A 19,798-nucleotide genomic window follows, 5' to 3' on the forward strand; every position below is an offset into this window, starting at 1 on the left:
GTGATAGTGAGCACTTCTCCTTTGCTGAGATAATCCATCCCACCTCACAGGTGTGCCATATCAAGATGCTGATTAGACACCATGATTAGTGCACAGGTGTGCCTTAGACTGTCCACAATAAAAGGCCACTCTGAAAGGTGCAGTTTTGCTTTATTAGGGGGGGATACCAGTCAGTATCTGGTGTGACCACCATTTGCCTCATGCAGTGCAACACATCTTCGCATAGAGTTGATCAGGTTGTCAGTTGTGGCCTGTGGAATGTTGGTCCACTCCTCTTCAATGGCTGTGCGAAGTTGCTGGATATTGGCAGGAACTGGTACACGCTGTCGTATACGCCGGTCCAGAGCATCCCAAACATGCTCAATGGGTGACATGTCCGGTGAGTATGCCGGCCATGCAAGAACTGGGACAGTTTCAGCTTCCAAGAATTATGTACAGATCCTTGCAACATGGGGCCGTTCATTATCCTGCTGCAACATGAGGTGATGTTCTTGGATGTATGGCACAACAATGGGCCTCAGGATCTTGTCACGGTATCTCTGTGCATTCAAAATGCCATCAATAAAATGCACCTGTGTTCTTCGTCCATAACAGACGCCTGCCCATACCATAACCCCACCGCCACCATGGGCCACTCGATCCACAACATTGACATCAGAAAACCGCTCACCCACACGACGCCACACACGCTGTCTGCCATCTGCCCTGAACAGTGTGAACCGGGATTCATCTGTGAAGAGAACACCTCTCCAACGTGCCAAACACCAGTGAATGTGAGCATTTGCCCACTCAAGTCGATTACGACGATGAACTGGAATCAGGTCGAGACCCCGATGAGGACGACGAGCATGCAGATGAGCTTCCCTGAGACGGTTTCTGACAGTTTTGCAGAAATTCTTTGGTTATGCAAACCGATTGTTTCAGCAGCTGTCCGAGTGGCTGGTCTCAGACGATCTTGGAGGTGAACATGCTGGATGTGGAGGTCCTGGGCTATTGTGGTTACACGTGGTCAGTGGTTGTGAGGCTGGTTGGATGTACTGCCAAATTATCTGAAACGCCTTTGGAGACGGCTTATAGTAGAGAAATGAACATTCAATACATGAGCAACAGCTCTGGTTGACATTCCTGCTGTCAGCATACCAATTGCATGCTCCCTCAAATCTTGCGACATCTGTGGCATTGTGCTGTGTGATAAAACTGCACCTTTCAGAGTGGCCTTTTATTGTGGGCAGTCTAAGGCACACCTGTGCACTAATCATGGTGTCTAATCAGCATCTTGATATGGCACACCTGTGAGGTGGGATGGATTATCTCAGCAAAGGAGAAGTGCTCACTATCACAGATTTAGACTGGTTTGTGAACAATATTTGAGGGAAATGGTGATATTGTGTATGTGGAAAAAGTTTTAGATCTTTGAGTTCATCTCATACAAAATGGGAGCAAAACCAAAAGTGTTGTGTTTATATTTTTGTTGAGTGTATAAACTGTTCACCCAGCTCAACTGAGTGATTGATTGATTCAGCATGCTTTACCTAAAGGCTAAGCTAACATTAGCTGATAAACCTTCAAAGTTCAATGGTGCACTAACGTCACGTTTTATTTTCAGATTACTCACGCACATTTGCTGAAGCGCCGTTGCTCAACCTGGATGTGGGTATATGTCCAAAAGTGAAGAATTTCAGACTGTCTCCACTCAATCTCACCGGTTGTGATGGGTCTCTGGCCAGGCCAGCTGCTTCAGTTCCTGCCCAGTTTTATTTCGAACAGTCGCTGAAAACAGCTCCACCCAGCAGGGTGATGTCTGTCACTTGTTCTTCTGCTTTTTGCTACTAATCTTGTGTTTATGACTTGAAGATTGCGTGTTTTCCTTTTTATTTATAATATGGCGACTGCAAGACTTGTTCAACCTCCAGAACACAAACAGAAATCCACCCATTTTCCACATCCACTTGCTGCATTCACACCATGGCTTGCATGTGATTTGAAAGACCCTGTGCCTGAGGATGTGGCAACTTCAGTGCACTATCCGCACGACCTGAAAATCGTTAACCCTGCAGTCACATTATCTCCAAGGGACAGAGGCAAAGGGATGACTTGCCATTCATTTTCAATCACAGTCAGCATTTTGTAACAAGAAGAGATAACTGACATTCTGCCACCAGCTAACTGGGGCCAAAATAGACCAATAACTATTTTATGCAAATTCTGAGTGACACGGCACTGTGATTTCCAATACGAGTGAATAGGTAGCGTGACATTAGCTGATTGTTTGCTCTAACAAAATAATGCAAGATGGTAGAATACACTGTGAAAGCTTTATTTCTGTATAAATCTAAAATATTTGTCATATATTTTGTGAAAGTCAGTGAGAAATAAATGCTTCCGAATATAAAAAGATGAGATATACTTTATTGATCTCACAGTGGACATTTGACATTGTTTATGTGCACTAAGTTTGAAGAAGTCCATTATCCGAATTGAGGCAAGTGGGTGAAGGCCACGCAGCAACCCTGAGATGTGCCGTCGTCAGCTTGGGGGGAAGAACGTGGGCTGCAGCTAAAACTGCACCGCCCCCGTCAAAGGGGGAAGGAGTGATGTTAACAGGCGCCGGAAAGGGGAGTGTTGCTGGGAGATAGGAGGCGGGTGGGGGGAGGGAATGGAGCATGCTTCAGTCCTGCGAAAAGGAGTTTATTGTCTTTGTGAGTTGAGATAAGAAACAGCCAATGTTCCCCAGGCCGAAAAAAATTCCTCTGGAGGAAAACAGGCGATTTGACCTTCAGGCTTGATAAGCCTGTAATGTTATGGTTTGAGCAGTGAAAAACACTTTTTAGCAGTTCCACTTGCACAACCAAATCCCAAATATGAATTAAGAATATTCTCAATTATGAATTAAGAATGTTCACCGGCCTCTGAAATCTTCAACTTCAACTGCAAGGCATGCATCTGCTCCAAGATGTCATCCAGTTTGCGTCTGAGTTCAAGAGTCATCGCAGTCTGAGAATGCACTGCCTTGCCAACCTTGTTAATTATGACGGACAAGCAAGGGGCCGTGGTTCTTGATGCTGCTGTCTTGCCAATTTTCCAGTAGATCAGGGCAGCACATAAGCCAAAAAGTACCAGCCCTGCTACCATAAGACCAAAAATGAATAAATCCTCTATGTCCTCAACGGAGAAAGGTGCCAAGCATGCCACACGCCAGGAACTCCAGGAGTCGAGACAAATGCTGTTTTTGTAACCAGCTAACACCTCTGAAGTGATTCACAAGACATTTAATGGAGATGTTAGTGTGCCTGCCCTAGAAACACCCACCAAGGGACACAGCAAAGCACTTTTTGCAGTCATTGGGAGCTAATGTGGCCATATGGTCAGGGGATGAACAAAGTATGAATTATTATTTCTTAATATTGGGAATTTAACATGAGGAGACACTTGCATTTAGAGCTAAACCTCAAGGAACTGCAAGGTTTGGCACTTCCATGTGGGCTTCATTGTTCAGCACAGGAGTTTGAGGCTTTCTAATCATCTGGCACCATACAGTTAGTTGTTCACCATCCTGTTCTATGGGCCCCAATGTGCTGCATATTTTCCATCTGTTTGTGCTCGACCCACATTTAATTTGCTTGAGCAGGTGTCTCCCACCTCTTGAGAGACACCAACTCTGTAGGAGTTGAAGAGTGAAGATTGAAAATGTGCTGTAGAAGTGGAGTCAAGGCTGTGATTGGGAACTGTTGCAATTATGTGGGAGTGGTGTGAGAAGAGAAAAGCTTCAAGACATTTCCGGCTCATTTTAAGGTGACATGCCGACTGCTGAGTAAACACTCCACCTCCTCTCCATGGAGCTGGGTACCCTCTGCTCTGCCTTTTATTCATGCAGAAATACAACAGTTTCTGGTCTTTTTTTGTTTGTTTGTTTGTTTTTGTCTGGGCAATAGGCAGTGGTGGGTCATGCTAAGGGCAGTGTGTTTTTGGTTGGATATTTTGTTCTGTGGCACACATTCGGCCTCACAGTTTGAAAGGTTGAAAAGGCTGAAGCATGTGGTAGATCTTGAGTATTTTTACTCTGGATTTCTAGAGGCCTCAGACCTCAGGATTAAAATAACAGTGGGGATTCCTATTCAAGTGCAATTGAACCATCTTTGATAGATGTAAGACTGGTCCAGTTTTCATTTTTGCAAGTGTAATAAGCACTGGTAAACCACAGTGTTTGGAATCCCTGACAGGTCATGGGAAATGGCTTCCGGTCATGGTAGTTGTCACACATTCCACTTTTCGGTGAACTTCCAGTCCCTTTGTTTCACATTCAACCACGTCCTTCCGCAAGGTCCCCTTTGGAAATATAATTTACAGTACTGCTTTAGTTCTCACCAGAACTGTCATTTAAGGACACTCCAAGTATTAGGAATTTGCTAGATGCCACCAATTTCTGTGTTCTCCCTCATGCTGAATTTTTGAACTGTTGTAGTGTCAGTCTAGTCATCTGAAGTGAAACAATAGAAAAAGAATATTCTTACATGTAGAAGGAATGAGTGACATCAGTAACACGTTATACAGTAATGGTGTGCTGGTCGTGGCGCACGTTGATACACTGCAATAATAAACAAACACGAGTCGGTCTTGCACGTCCAAAGTGTGTCCCAGGGCAAACAGAGTGCTCAGTCCAGTCAGCAGAGCTACAAAGAGCACTTTTGCTCCTTGACTGTCACTGTGACAGCTCCAAAAATACAACAGAGCAGCAGCTGAGGAACCGCTGGAGGACAAACGCTGAAATGGGCTGAAATCTCCACCGTGGGGAAAAATGTGGAGCTTCAGCAAATCCTTCTCCAACTTGGCACAAGTTCCTTTCATGTTTATTAGTCACATGTTGGTATGTGAGCGATGATGTGATTAACTTTTTGATCAACACAGGTATTGGGTAGTTTGTTAAAATATTGTAATAATTATGTAATACTGGTAAATTTTATGGTTTGTGCAACAGGTTAGTGTATCAGTACAAAATGACATATGATACTCAGACTTGGCCAATGATAAGACTAGTCAATACCAATCAAACCAGATCAGCTGCCAGTTGCTATGCCATATCACTTAACCACCCTGAGTTACTAGGAGGCAAAAGATGCACGGACTGTACAGCTAGTAAACAAACCAGGTTTTTGTTTTTTGTTTGTTTCTCCGCAGCTTTTTTCTTGGACCATATGTTATGCTGACTACACCACATTTAACAATGAGCGGCACGATGCCACAGAGTCCGTCTCCAAATGATTTCTTTCTCTAATCCCAGTCTTGCTCCTGTCTGTTCATGCTGCTCTAAATTGTTTGAGTAAGACCAGGGTTTTTGTCCTCAGAGCCCTGATTTCCTTGGAGTTAGTTGTAAGTGAAAGGAAGCTCAAAGTGCATTTAGTATGGCTGAAGCAGCACATTTATTTACAAAGGAAAACGGCCAGATGGTCGTGGTCAGGGTGATGCGAGGGTCCTGATCTGCTCCTGTTCACCGCCATGCCTTCATCAACCTACTTGTCAACATTTATGTAATCTTAAAGCTGATGAGCACTTTGGAAGACACAGGGAATGGCTTGGTTAACCACAGGTATGTTTCAACATGGACGAAGGATTTGTTTGGATAATAAATCCCACGGAAGGTTTGTTTTCTCTTTCCTGCTTCAAGATGAGCTGTTGTCATTTCAGGCTATCATTACCGGCTGTGGTTGTGCTAACCTTTGCAGTCAGGAATGTACAGTTTCATGATCACAACAGCATCAGGCCTGGACCTTTTTTGTCTGTGTGTATGCATGCACCTGCATGACACCATCACTGTACCTATGTAACTATTTTTGATTATTTGTGAGCTTGTATGCACAGCTGGTTGAGGTTTTTTTTTTTTTTATATGACTCAAAAACCAATGATCAACATTTCATAAAGTGCAGTTGGAACCAAGATTAGACACCATTAAAACATTTTTGCAGGGCCGATGCGCAGAAAGAGGCAAAGCAATTTTAAATGAATTGGTAAAATGTTACAAAGTGGACCATTTTGGGCCTTGGTGGAGCCATGCACTCTGCATTCTTCTAATTAAACAGCTCTTAGACCTGGCCAAATTCAGCACAGAGTATTCCCAAGCCCTGCTGAGGCACAGCTTGTATGTGCCCTGGTTGCCAGGTTGGCATTGTGCTTGGTATAGATCAGCACAAATCTCGAAAGTTCAGTTAAACTCTTGCTGCTTATGAACAGTTTCAGAATTTTCAGACATCAGCTAGACTCTTGGCAGGCTCAACTCTGTCCAATTTTCACACTGACAATGGAACTAATGACCCCGGGATAATAAATTGGCTACAGAACTTACACCAAGTTCACCTTGGAGTTGTCTCGGGCCTGCCCGAGACTGGCCTGAGCCGAATCCAGATGGGGCAGAGATGACAGAGTGTCCACCAAGCTCTGGGGAAAAAAATGACGTTTACTGAAGGGTGCACCTGCCCAGGAGGACTCTGCCAGTCATACCCAAGCTTGGAAAAATCAGCCGCGGGTCGTTGAATTGTAGTTCATTTCAGGTTATTTGTATATCACCAAATCACAAAACTGATCGTCTCAAGGTGCTGCACTAAAGCAGGGTTAAAAAGTGTGGGCCCAACTCAGTTGGGCGACCATGCATTCTGGCAGCCACAACAATATAAAACATCAACAGACAGCAATACAAGAGATTTGATTACAACAAACAGCAATTTGATAAAATACAGTTCAGACAATTAAAGCAGGAGGTAAAAGAACAAATCAATGCCACTCTGTGTCAGTTGTAAAAAACAGAAAACAGATCATTCTTCAATCTAGATTTACATGATTACAGAATCAGACTGTCTAATCACAAATGGCAAACTGTTCCATACAAAAAGGTGCCAGAAAAGAAAAGGCCCTATAACCATTTGACTTCTTCTTCAACCTCGGGACACACAACAAACCTAGATCCCTGAGAATGGACAGCGTGACCAACCAAATATGAGGGCACTAGGCCATCAAGAATTTTTTTTTGTTAGCAGTTCAGTGGTGCCAGACTTGGAGGTGTCTAGAGGTTAGAGAGATGGGCTTATGACTGTGTGATTTCCCATCAGACTGTAAAAATCATTAACATCCCTTGGACAATGTCTTTAAGCCTCAGCTTGCTTGCAGTGACATAGACCCATGTGCATATAGGTCAGTGTGAAGCATCAGTGTAAAGCACATTGAGCATCGACATCAGATGGAAAAGCACTATAGAAATACAGTACATTTATCATCTCCATCACTGTATTAGGGTTTCATGCTATCTCCATTTGATGATCTCCATTTTCTTCTGCAGCCCTCTGATAAGTGCAGACGCATAACAGCAGACACTTCTGCATGAGCAGTATGTGAGCACAGTTGAAAATAAGAAGTGTATGAAGTTTGGGAATAGCCCACATAACTTTCATTTATTGAATGCTGCTGGCAAACAATCAACCACTGCCTGTGGAAAACATTTGACAAATCCATACTTGAGCCATTTAATCTCACGTACTGCCTGCGTGCAGCAAATAAAGGAAATAATCGCTCAACTTACTTCGTGAGGGCAGAGATTTAATCGCTGAATGTTTTTCATCACCTTATTCACCCCCTTTGTTGAATTCCTAATGATGTTTGCTGCTTCTGCATTTATTCTAAATTCCACTTGTTCAATTGCCCTGAAAGTCAGTCATTATTCTTATTCAGTGTTTCGTTCGTCTTTGGACTTTTAATCTTCCTTAGACCGCTGCCATCTGTTAGGATCTCTGTCTGTGTTCTGAATGTCCGTCCAAAGCTTCAGCTATGACGCACAGGTCTCACTGTTCAGACATGTCCTTAACATCCATGCAAGCAAGAATTTTATTTATTTCTTTGTTTGGTTTTACTATCAGTTTCTGTGTGTGTGTGCTCTCAGTTGACGGTTGCACTTACCAAATTTACATTGCATAAAGAAGAAAACCCAAGGTACAAGTTACTATAGGATCATTTGAGTCCAAAAACCAGATCACATATAAGACATTTTATGAAGCTATGTGCCGATATGTTTTGTCCCAGAGGTTTAAACTCTTTGAATAATTGCATTTTTCAGGTCAGGTCATTTTTCAGGCGTTGCTACGTCCCTACGGGATGACACTTGAGCATTAGTCAACACCCTTCAACAATAAATACATGGTGAGATTTCTGCAAAGCTGGCCTGCTAGTATATATACCTGGGTTCAAATCCAGCTAACACTACTTGTCTGTGTCACTGGGCAAGATACTTGATGTACATTGTCTCAGTCCACCCAAGTGCAAGGTGGTGCCAGCCTTGGCTGGGGAAGTCACCTGTGTCAGACTGGTGTCCAGTTCGGGCCGGAGTCATAGACTCTCATCCGCTTGATGCTACAGAACCTGGAGATAAGCACCGGCACCAAGAAGCCTCAGTGCCAATATAGGTTCCTCAAGCACACATCAACAAACTACAGCTGCAACAGTTAATCTGTTGTTGACTAAGAAAATTGCTGACAATTGATTAATTGTTGTCTTGTTTGTTGTTTTATATTCAAATTCTTTGACTTCATCTTCTTAAATGTGTGTGTGTGTGTGTGTGTGTGTGTGTGTGTGTGTGTGTGTGTGTGTGTGTGTGTGTGTGTGTGTGTGTGTGTGTGTGTGTGTGTGTGTGTGTGTGTGTGTGTGTTTGAGCTGCTTTACTCCTATCTGACATTAACTAAATTTCTTTGGTTTGTGAACAAAAGACATTTGAAGGCATCATCTTGGGCTCTATTTTCACAATTGTTTGACATTTTATGTGTGGTATCTGGAAAGTTCCGTAGGTGCAGTAACCAGAGCTTACCTGCAGGGGTGCTAAGCACCAGTATACAAGGCTGTGACTATGCATAGCCAGGCACAGAAGTAGGGTGGCAGTGAGAGGAGACCTAAAGTTCATCATGTTCCTGTGCAGGGTTGTCTGCTTCCTTGGCTATATTTCAAACACACATCTGTGAGACAACATTTTACACCTATCAGATAATTATGAAAATAATTGAGTTGCAGTCCTAGAACATACAGACATGACTAACCACATCTGATCCTCTGAATATTTTCCTGATTACTAGAATACAGGAATGTTTGTCATGTCTGAATCACCTGTTTAATACATTTCTAAAAAGTGAAAGCACACAAGTTTGCTCAGAAACATTAACTGCAATGAAAATACAGAGAACAATTATCATGGATGACAAGAATTACTTCCTCCGTCACCAGGATCTCTACCCGTGGTCTTGAAGCCTTTTGGTGCACTTCAAGGACAGGAAGCATGGAACTATGCTTTCTGTCCTTTTAAATTCAGTTTTTTAGTAATGGAACAGGTCTCTGTCTCAATTTTGTCAAAATTCTGGGTCTGTTAGTGAAGCTTAGGCCTTGCGGCCAGCAATCACCTTAGTATTTTCTCTGCTTTCCTGTTGATTTAATGCTGATGAATTATACCATAGGTGTGGTTTTCCGGCTGACTGATTCTGCTCTTTTTCTCTCTGTCCGAGGTGCGGAGGGAAATACGTGAGAGTGGCGTCTGTGGACAGCAGAATCCCATGTCTGAAATTGTTGCAGCAGAAGTTTTTTCCAAACTTCATAAAACTTGTAACTGTTAGAATGGCCTAAGCAGTGGGTCACCCCTTTGAGTCTGTTCTGCTTGAGGTTTCTTCCTCAATATCATCAGAGGGAGTTTTTCCTTACCGCTGTCGCCTGTGTGCTTGCTCTTGGGGTTGGTAAGGTTAGACCTTTGTGTGAAGCGCCTTGAGGCAGCTTTGTTGTGATTTGGTGCTTGGAGAAAATGGGCCAGGTTAACGGGATGCTCACCTGAACACCTGGACACAGCAGACAGACTGTGAACTTTGGAAGATAACTGATGGCTCACAGGTCATCCTAAAAAGTTGCCAAGAGGAACCCAAATTGGTTCCTTGTTTTGGTGTTTGGAACCACCAGCACACGCTCTTGGACCTGAACTCTCATTAGTTTGCAATCAATTATTTGGTTTAATAATCAGTTATAGTGCTGCTGCTTTACGAACATCCTTATCTAACAACTTTGATGCCAGCTATTCTCTGTGACAGAATGAGAAATCCTCTTTGTTGTTTCATGCACAATCATTAATATGCATACCTTTTAGAAACAGTTTGAGCAACTAGCTCATAACTGTCAATTACCCATGTAAGGAGGTTAAGCTCCTGGTGTGTGAGGTTCAGAGGAATGCTCTATCCCCATTATGCCAGAGCGTGGGACTCTGTCACCTGGTGTAGGCAGGCTAGGATGACCTTCAGGAATTCTATTGTTGTGTACTCAGTTCCCTTTCCAAATGTACCTTGGTCTATCACACTGACGGTCCTTTTTAGCAGAATGTGATATCCACGGGTACCAGGGGCCAGAAAAGGTAGAAGGGGTCCATAAAAAGGCCCAAATAAAAGGCTGTTCTATCTGCTCTTTCTCCCCTGTCCTGTGCTGGAACGGCAGGAATGTGGCAGGCAGACCGACCGACCCTCGGAGCCTTGAGCCCCTAATGAATTTTAAAAGGCCTTTTTCATTCAAAGCAGGGTGCTGGCGAACAACACGTTGCCTGGAAAAGCACTCAGGGGAAAAGGAGGAAAGAAGAGAGGAGTGCAGAAGAGCAGAGGGAGGTTTGAATGAAGAGGGAGAGAGAGGAGGTGGTGTTGGCAATGTAAGTTGGCACCTAAGCAGGGCGCAGTATTGGATGTCTCTCAGACCGAGAGATAATTGGCCATTCTGCATGGGAAGCCATTGTAGGAGCATTCTTGACCCCCGCCACGAGGGTCGGGACACAATTACAGGAAAGTAAGAGATAATGGAGAAAGAGAAAGAAAGCCTGAAAAGAGAAGATTCAGTTGCTGATAGATAACAAATCTGTCAGAAACATTTTGGAACCCATGTGGGGTTTATTTTTAGGGCAGTACTGGTTCAGGGGGTGGTGGCCAAGCAGTTAGTGCGCTTCTTTGCCGTGTGGAAGTTTCTCGGTTCCAGGTCACACCTGTCCATTCTCCATGTAATATGGAGTTGCGTCTGAAAGGGCATCCAGCGTAAAACCTGTGCCAAATCAACACGTAGGTCCATAATGGATCCGCTGTAGCGACCCCGAGTGAAACGAGGGGAAAAAATGGAAGTGACTTACTTCCTCGTTCACTGGTTCATGCTTTTTTAAAGGCAAATGTGTGATTTTTACATAAATGTAATATGCATTCATTTCAGTAAAAAGAAAACATTCACACTGCAACCAGGGGACTTAATCACATCAAGCTCCAGCTTTCCTTAATACCCCGTCACACTCAGCCTCGTTTCCCCAGTGGCTGCAAAAAACCGAGAGGATCCAGCCAGAACCTGTACAGCTTATTAGGAACCCAGTCGGTACATTAAAGGGCGTGGTGTGTTCTCCAGGGATGTGGAGGACGTGTTTGAACTTTGTTTAAAATATGCTCGGTGAAGTCCTGGGCGAAACAGGACGCAGTAAGAATGAAATGTAATGACTGCACTGACATATTACGGACTTAATTGAGGCTTCACTGATGCAGCACATGAAGCACTGACTACGTTTACATGCTGTTAATAGTATTCGGGTTAAGGTCAATATTCCGGTTTCTGAATCATTAGGAATAACCCGTTTACATGCTTAAGCAGACAGAGTTACTCCTGCTGGTCCTGCTGGTCATGTCATGACCATGTCATGACATGGTCAGTGGTATCATTTGGAATATCCCCATCTAAACAGCGACGCACGTCTTCCACCGCTGCTTGATTTGGTCTGGCGTTCGTGCAAATCCTGCTTCATGTAATCCTGCGTTGTGTAAAACCCCTCACTACACACTTTTCTCAAACAGGCATGAACATTTTCTCACATTTCTCTCCTGCGGGCTGCCTCCGCATCAAAACAGCGAGCGTAGTCTCTGGACCTGTTGCCAGATTTGGTGCAGCTCCGCACAGCAGAGAGGAGGGGGGCGGTGTGAGTGGCCCGCTACGGCAGTTACCGAGCCCGCAGACTCAGTAAGCGCATCGGAGGTAGAGCAATCGCGGTGATGCAGGTGCCACGACCGGCATGCCTGATAAGGATGCAGAACACAATGCGCTGTTTATCTCCGCTTCTGTGGTGTCTGATGGGTTGCGCGCGCCGCATACAAGTAGTTGCCGTACTCAAAAGACCAAGATTCCTTGCGGATAGGACATGCGCAGAACACAAAATAATGTTCCTTTCTATGGGGATATTCCGATGTGCATTTATATGACCTGATATTCGGGTTAGAAAAGGAGTAACCCAGGGGTCTTATTCGGGTTTTTAAAAACCGGAATATGAGCATATTCGGGTTTTTGTGGGTGTTTACATGCCCGTGCGCAACCGGGTTATTGCTAATATTCCAGTTATGAAAGGGTTATTGGCTGCCTGTAAACGTAGTCACTGGAGACAGACACCCTCTCTACTTTTAAGATTAGGCTTAAAACTTTCCTTTTTGCTAAAGCTTATAGTTAGGGCTGGATCAGGTGACCCTGAACCATCCCTTAGTTATGCTGCTATAGACTTAGACTGCTGGGGAGTTCCCATGATGCACTGAGTGTCTCTTTCTCTTTTTGCTCTGTATGCACCACTCTGCATTTAATCATTAGTGATTGATCTCTGCTCCCCTCCACAGCATGTCTTTTTCCTGGTTCTCTCCCTCAGCCCCAACCAGTCCCAGCAGAAGACTGCCCCTCCCTGAGCCTGGTTCTGCTGGAGGTTTCTTCCTGTTAAAAGGGAGTTTTTCCTTCCCACTGTTGCCAAGTGCTTGCTCACAGGGGGTCGTTTTGACCGTTGGAGTTTTTCCGTAATTATTGTATGGCCTTGCCTTACAATATAAAGCGCCTTGGGGCAACTGTTTGTTGTGATTTGGCTCTATATAAATAAAATTGATTTGATTTGATGCAGCAGTCTGTGGTCTGCTTTATGAAAGAAATACGGCACTCTCTGTTCATGGTACCGAATGCAGTTCCCCTGCCCCCCCCCCACCTCCAAATCTACCTCACATTTTCCCGCACCTCTTCCTTCAAATCTATGTTGCATCAAATCATGTAGGCGTGCACGGTTGCATGTGCAATGTGATTGCTTGTAGAAAGTGTGTTGTAAGAATTAATTGCACATCGAATGCGTGTGATTGTGCACGTGATAAGTAATTAGTGGGAACGTGTCAGAGACTGTGAGAACATGACAGGACCATAATCAGGACAAAGTGTAGACTTGAAAACAGCACAGATTTCCATTTTGACCACACCTCTGCTCATTAGTATTGCGTGATGTTACATCAGTGTAATTACAAACACACACACACACGCACCTGTGCAAAACAAGCAATCTAACAGAAGCAAGCAGGCTCACCTGTGTGAAAAGTCCATTGGCTTCCATACAGACTTTGTGTGAGGTGGAGACGTATGCTTCCCAAATAAAATCTGCTAAAATAAAATAAATAAATGCTGCACACCTTTGAACGACGCACCTTCCAAGGTGCACATATGACTACTGTTCATGGGATAATGAAGTGGCTGTACGCGGGGGGGTTCCACCCAAATTATCATTGCATGCACACAATATGAAATTTTGATTTTGATTAATTTAGCGCCTTGGGGCAACTGTTTGTTGTGATTTGGCGCTATATAAATAAAATTGATGTGATTTGATTAATTTGTGCACATGAGATAGCTACTGAAATCATTTTGGCAGCACATCTGCGCAGTTAGATTGATCTAGTTACCTAGATAACGATTTGCTTCACAGTGTAATCTTCACGTGCCTTAACTAAAGCACTCCCTCTGCTGAATCACCTCTAAATTATTTACACATTATTCACTTTGTGTGTTTTTAGGAATCCGCTAGCTTAGCGCAGCTACTAGCTCTTAGCCGGTTTAGCATGGCGGCTTCTCCTGTCTCTCCCGCACTTTTCTTCTCTGGGTGTGAAATGTTTAGTTATTCCTCGGCCTCCTTTAGCAGTAATGGTACTTGTAATAAGTGTAGCTTATTCGTAGCTTTGGAGGCCAGGCTGGGCGAATTGGAGACTCGGCTCCGCACCTTGGAAAATTCTACAGCTAGCCAGGCCCCTGTAGGTCGGTGCGGACCAAGGTAGCTTAGCCGCCGTTAGTTTCCCTCTGGCAGATCCCGAGCAGCCGGGAAAGCAGGCCGACTGGGTGACTGTGAGGAGGAAGCGTAGCCCTAAACAGAAGCCCCGTGTACACCGCCAACCCGTTCACATTTCTAACCGTTTTTCCCCACTCGACGACACACCCGCCGAGGATCAAACTCTGGTTATTGGCGACTCTGTTTTGAGAAATGTGAAGTTAGCGACACCAGCAACCATAGTCAATTGTCTTCCGGGGGCCAGAGCAGGCGACATTGAAGGAAATTTGAAACTGCTGGCTGCTGAAAATGTCGGACTCTGTAGTTTTCTCTGGGCCCCTCCCCAATCGGACCGGGAGTGACATGTTTAGCCGCATGATCTCCTTGAATTGCTGGCTGTCTGAGTGGTGTCCAAAAAATGAGGTGGGCTTCATAGATAATTGGCAAAGCTTCTGGGGAAAGCTTGACTCTTAGTCTTGTCCATCCAAATTGGAAGTCCCAAAAACCAGTTTTATTTGTTGTTATCTATCGTCCTCCTGGTCGTTACTGTGAGTTTCTCTGTGAATTTTCAGACCTTTTGTCTGACTTAGTGCTTAGCTCAGATAAGATAATTATAGTTGGCGATTTTAACATCCACACAGATGCTGAGAATGACAGCCTCAACACTGCATTTAATCTATTATTAGACTCAATTGGCTTTGCTCAAAATGTAAATGAGTCCACCCACCACTTTAATCATATCTTAGATCTTGTTCTGACTTATGGTATGGAAATTGAAGACTTAACAGTATTCCCTGAAAACTCCCTTCTGTCTGATCATTTCTTAATAACATTTACATTTACTCTGATGGACTACCCAGCAGTGGGGAATAAGTTTCATTACACTAGAAGTCTTTCAGAAAGCGCTGTAACTAGGTTTAAGGATATTATTCCTTCTTTATGTTCTCTAATGCCATATACCAACACAGTGCAGAGTAGCTACCTAAACTCTGTAAGTGAGATAGAGTATCTCGTCAATAGTTTTACATCCTCATTGAAGACAACTTTGGATGCTGTAGCTCCTCTGAAAAAGAGAGCTTTAAATCAGAAGTGCCTGACTCCATGGTGTAACTCACAAACTCGCAGCTTAAAGCAGATAACCCGTAGGTTGGAGAGGAAATGGCGTCTCACTAATTTAGAAGATCTTCACTTAGCCTGGAAAAAGAGTCTGTTGCTCTATAAAAAAGCCCTCCGTAAAGCTAGGACATCTTACTACTCATCACTAATTGAAGAAAATAAGAACAACCCCAGGTTTCTTTTCAGCACTGTAGCCAGGCTGACAAAGAGTCAGAGCTCTATTGAGCTGAGTATTCCTTTAACTTTAACTAGTAATGACTTCATGACTTTCTTTGCTAATAAAATTTTAACTATTAGAGAAAAAATTACTCATAACCATCCCAAAGACGTATCGTTATCTTTGGCTGCTTTCAGTGATGCCGGTATTTGGTTAGACTCTTTCTCTCAGATTGTTCTGTCTGAGTTATTTTCATTAGTTACTTCATCCAAACCATCAACATGTCTATTAGACCCCATTCCTACCAGGCTGCTCAAGGAAGCCCTACCATTATTTAATGCTTCGATCTTAAATTTGATCAATCTATCTTTATTAGTTGGCTATGTACCACAGGCTTTTAAGGTGGCAGTAATTAAACCATTACTTAAAAAGCCATCACTTGACCCAGCTATCTTAGCTAATTATAGGCCAATCTCCAACCTTCCTTTTCTCTCAGAAATTCTTGAAAGGGTAGTTGTAAAACAGCTAACTGATCATCTGCAGAGGAATGGTCTATTTGAAGAGTTTCAGTCAGGTTTTAGAATTCATCATAGTACAGAAACAGCATTAGTGAAGGTTACAAATGATCTTCTTATGGCCTCAGACAGTGGACTCATCTCTGTGCTTGTTCTGTTAGACCTCAGTGCTGCTTTTGATACTGTTGATGCTGAAAAACTAATTCATGCATTTATTTCCTCTAGGCTGGACTATTGTAATTCATTATTATCAGGTTGTCCTAAAAGTTCCCTGAAAAGCCTTCAGTTAATTCAAAATGCTGCAGCTAGAGTACTAATGGGGACTAGAAGGAGAGAGCATATCTCACCCATATTGGCCTCTCTTCATTGGCTTCCTGTTAATTCTAGAATAGAATTTAAAATTCTTCTTCTTACTTATAAGGTTTTGAATAATCAGGTCCCATCTTATCTTAGGGACCTCATAGTACCATATCACCCCAATAGAGCGCTTTGCTCTCAGACTGCAGGCTTACTTGTAGTTCCTAGGGTTTGTAAGAGCAGAATGGGAGGCAGAGCCTTCAGCTTTCAGGCTCCTCTCCTGTGGAACCAGCTCCCAATTCGGATCAGGGAGACAGACACCCTCTCTACTTTTAAGATTAGGCTTAAAACTTTCCTTTTTGCTAAAGCTTATAGTTAGGGCTGGATCAGGTGACCCTGAACCATCCCTTAGTTATGCAATATCAATTGATTGATTGATTGATTGATTGATTGATTGGTCCAGTATCCACAGTCCACGATTGCTTTTCCTTAGCCCATTGTAACCTTGTTTTTTTCTGTTTAGGTGTTAATGATGGCTTTCGTTTAGCTTTTCTGTATGTAAATCCCATTTCCTTTAGGCGGTTTCTTACAGTTCGGTCACAGACGTTGACTCCAGTTTCCTCCATTCGTTCCTCATTTGTTTTGTTGTGCATTTTTGATTTTTGAGACATTGCTTTAAGTTTTCTGTCTTGACGCTTTGATGTCTTCCTTGGTCTACCAGTATGTTTGCCTTTAACAACCTTCCCATGTTTGTATTTGGTCCAGAGTTTAGACACAGCTGACTGTGAACAACCAACATCTTTTGCAACATTGCATGATGATTTACCCTCTTTTAAGAGTTTAAAATCCTCTCCTTTGTTTCAACTGACATCTCTTATGTTGGAGCCATTCATGTCAGTCCACTTGGTGCAACAGCTCTCCAAGGTGTGATCACTCCTTTTTAGATGCAGACTAACGAGCAGATCTGATTTGATGCAGGTGTTAGTTTTGGGGATGAAAATTTACAGGGTGATTCCATAATTTATTCCTCAGAATTGAGTGAGTCCATATTTTTTTCCCTCTGCTTTGTCTAGAAAGTATCTGTTCTGACTGCCACAATTATTTTTCCTGATTTCTTATAGTGTTTCTTAAAGCCAGAAAGTTGCCATTTGAAATGACTTTAGTTTTGTGTCATGTCTGTGATCTGCTTTTTTTCTACAAAATTAAACAACTGAATGAACATTCTCCGAGGCCGGTGATTCCATAATTTTTGCCAGGGGTTGTATGTGCTAAAATAAATGCAGGTATTCCACATAAACAGCCAATAATATCTTCTATCACACAGGGTGTTACTTTGTATCTCAATTCTCTGTGCACGCTTGGCACCGCACAGACACTTATCATATGCACAGGTAGTAATGTGGATTTCTTTCTTTCTTATCATTTTTTTTAGTGCTTTATGAGATGTGGCCTTGTTGCATATTTATTTCTCTCTCAGTCCAGCTCTGCTTTGACTCCTTCCTTTGCAGACTGCAGCACTGCCACAGCTGCACCTTCGAGCAGTGGCTTGCACTTTTCTGCATTTCTCCCTAAATACATTTCTGCATTACGGTGATACAGTACAGCCTCATGTTGATAAGGCACGATTGCATCTCATCACTGTGTAAGGAGTAGCTGGCTTAGGTTGGGTTTGCTTTGTCGTGCTGGTGGTCAGATAAGTTTGCTTGTCTGTAAACGAAAGAACACCTGAAGGAAATTGGAACGGTGAGAACACACAAATGGAATTTAAAAAGAATCCAGTCAGATTCCAGCCGTGGGAGGTCCTGCAATGACGCTACATTACTAACTATAACACAGAGTCACCACAAATCCCCCCCCTTCCCCCAGCTGTGACTCCTGTTCACATAGCAAAACCTTTTGAGAGGTTCAGTTACGGGCACGGCGTGCAGTCACGTTACAGCCAGCACGATGTGCTAAGTGACTTTGAATGTGATACTGTAATATATGAGAAGCGAGCTTTAGCACGTCAGAGATGCCTTTTTCCAAAGAGGAATGAATAAACAATGGAGACTTTTATGATTTTCAGATATCCAGATTGAGCTTCAGCCTCGCAGACAAAACATTTAGTCGGAATTCGCCACAAACAGCAAAGCACACGGGCAGACTGAGGTTACCAAGAAATCTGTCATGTCTGGCTTTTCTGTGTGTAGATGGTTAAACTCGATGCACCTTCTGAGTCTCCTTTTAATTATTACAAGATTATTGGTAACAGCTTTTGTTATACAGCTCCAAAGTCTGACCTTACAAATAAATGTAAAAATTTGTGATTATTGTGTGTCCCAAAATTGACAGCATATGTGGTAAAACATTAAATTGTTATGTATATTCTCCCCCTGACAAGCTGAGTTTTCTGTTAACGTGAGCATATCCACATACGAAGAAAAAAGGCTGTATCGTTGGATGGCTTATCACTGTATTATTGGTAGAAATGCTGACATTGTTTTTAATGGAATTTTTTGTACTATTGCTCAGAAAATTGGTGCAATATTTTTCAGATATTGTGTCACATCTGTTTTTCATGCACAAGCTGTTAGCCAACAAATTATTTAATTAAGGCTGTGGCTTCTAACTATTGTATTTCTTATCAAAACACACAGGCTGTGATAGTTTTTTGAAAGATAGTCAAACTGCCGCAGTTCGCTGCACGTGCACATAGCGTACAGGCGAGATAACGTCTTACTGCTGTCTATGTATAGTAGCCATTTCACATGGGGGAGGCCTTTGGGTCGTGTCACCTCCAGTGATGTCAGAGGAAATGCCTGAGGGCTGAGGTAAAAGTCTACTTCATGTGCTCTTCTAGATTCCTGGGGACGCAATAACTGTGATAGTGGACGCTCCGGTGTGCCCCAGATATAAGAAGAATGGAGTAAACAGAGGATGATAATGGTTCTGGAAACATTGCATAGTGTTAAACAGTAGCTCATGTGTCCGACCCTGGAGGTGAAGGTGCAACCAATCATATCTTTGTGTGTTTACAGTCACAGCAAATCCACAGTACAGTTGTGAATACAGAAACACCAGCTGGGTGCTTTGTAAGGTTGAGAAAACCAGCAGCTTTGATGCCCTTGACGAGGAAAGCTTTACTGACCTTGATTTTTTTTTGTTTTGTTTTGTTTTGTTTTTTTGCAGGCGATACTGAGCTAAAGCAGGTATGTGATAATAAAGCTTATTTCTTTCTTATTTCTACCTGTTTTAGTGCTTGTTGATCCCTCCTCCACTACAGTGACATTAAGCTTTTTCATGCGCCTGTTTTCGTGCAGGCTGGTGACCAGTTTTACTTCCCTGAAGAAGTTTTTCACTTGCACACTTTTTCATTTCCTACCAGAAAAACTTCTGAATATTGTTTTGTTGTCAAATTGGTGTGATTTAGATGCAAAACGTCCTTGAAAAGCGTGCGCTAATGAGTGATACTGAACTGTTTTGCCGAAGCGAGTGAAGCACGGGGGTTTGTTTGTAACACTGGCATCCCATCAACCCCTGCGCGCGCGGAACTCCAATAAGGTCTATTGTCCTGGATCAAGAGTAGCATACAGGCTATCAATTATTTACTG

General features: G+C 43.1%; 1 protein-coding gene across 4 annotated transcripts in view; it reads left to right on the forward strand.

Annotated features, from left to right (window-relative positions):
• Window positions 1-19,798, forward strand: part of ddah1 (dimethylarginine dimethylaminohydrolase 1) — a 185,241-nt gene that overhangs the window by 99,404 nt on the left and 66,039 nt on the right. Inside the window, exon 1 of one of the 4 annotated variants that reach the window (XM_034179524.1) lies at window positions 19,013-19,018. The exons of 2 other annotated variants lie outside the window; for them this stretch is intronic. Coding sequence is in view for 1 of the 2 variants with exons in the window: in XM_034179521.1 (XP_034035412.1) it covers window positions 19,307-19,396 (90 nt within the window). In the remaining variant the exon portion in view is untranslated. Of the gene's footprint in view, window positions 1-19,012; window positions 19,019-19,291; window positions 19,397-19,798 lie in introns of those variants that run through there. One more of the 4 variants, XM_034179521.1, reaches the window with a different exon arrangement.

This window comes from Thalassophryne amazonica, chromosome 10 (genome assembly GCF_902500255.1).
Source record: "Thalassophryne amazonica chromosome 10, fThaAma1.1, whole genome shotgun sequence".
Classification (NCBI taxonomy): Eukaryota; Metazoa; Chordata; class Actinopteri; order Batrachoidiformes; family Batrachoididae; genus Thalassophryne; species Thalassophryne amazonica.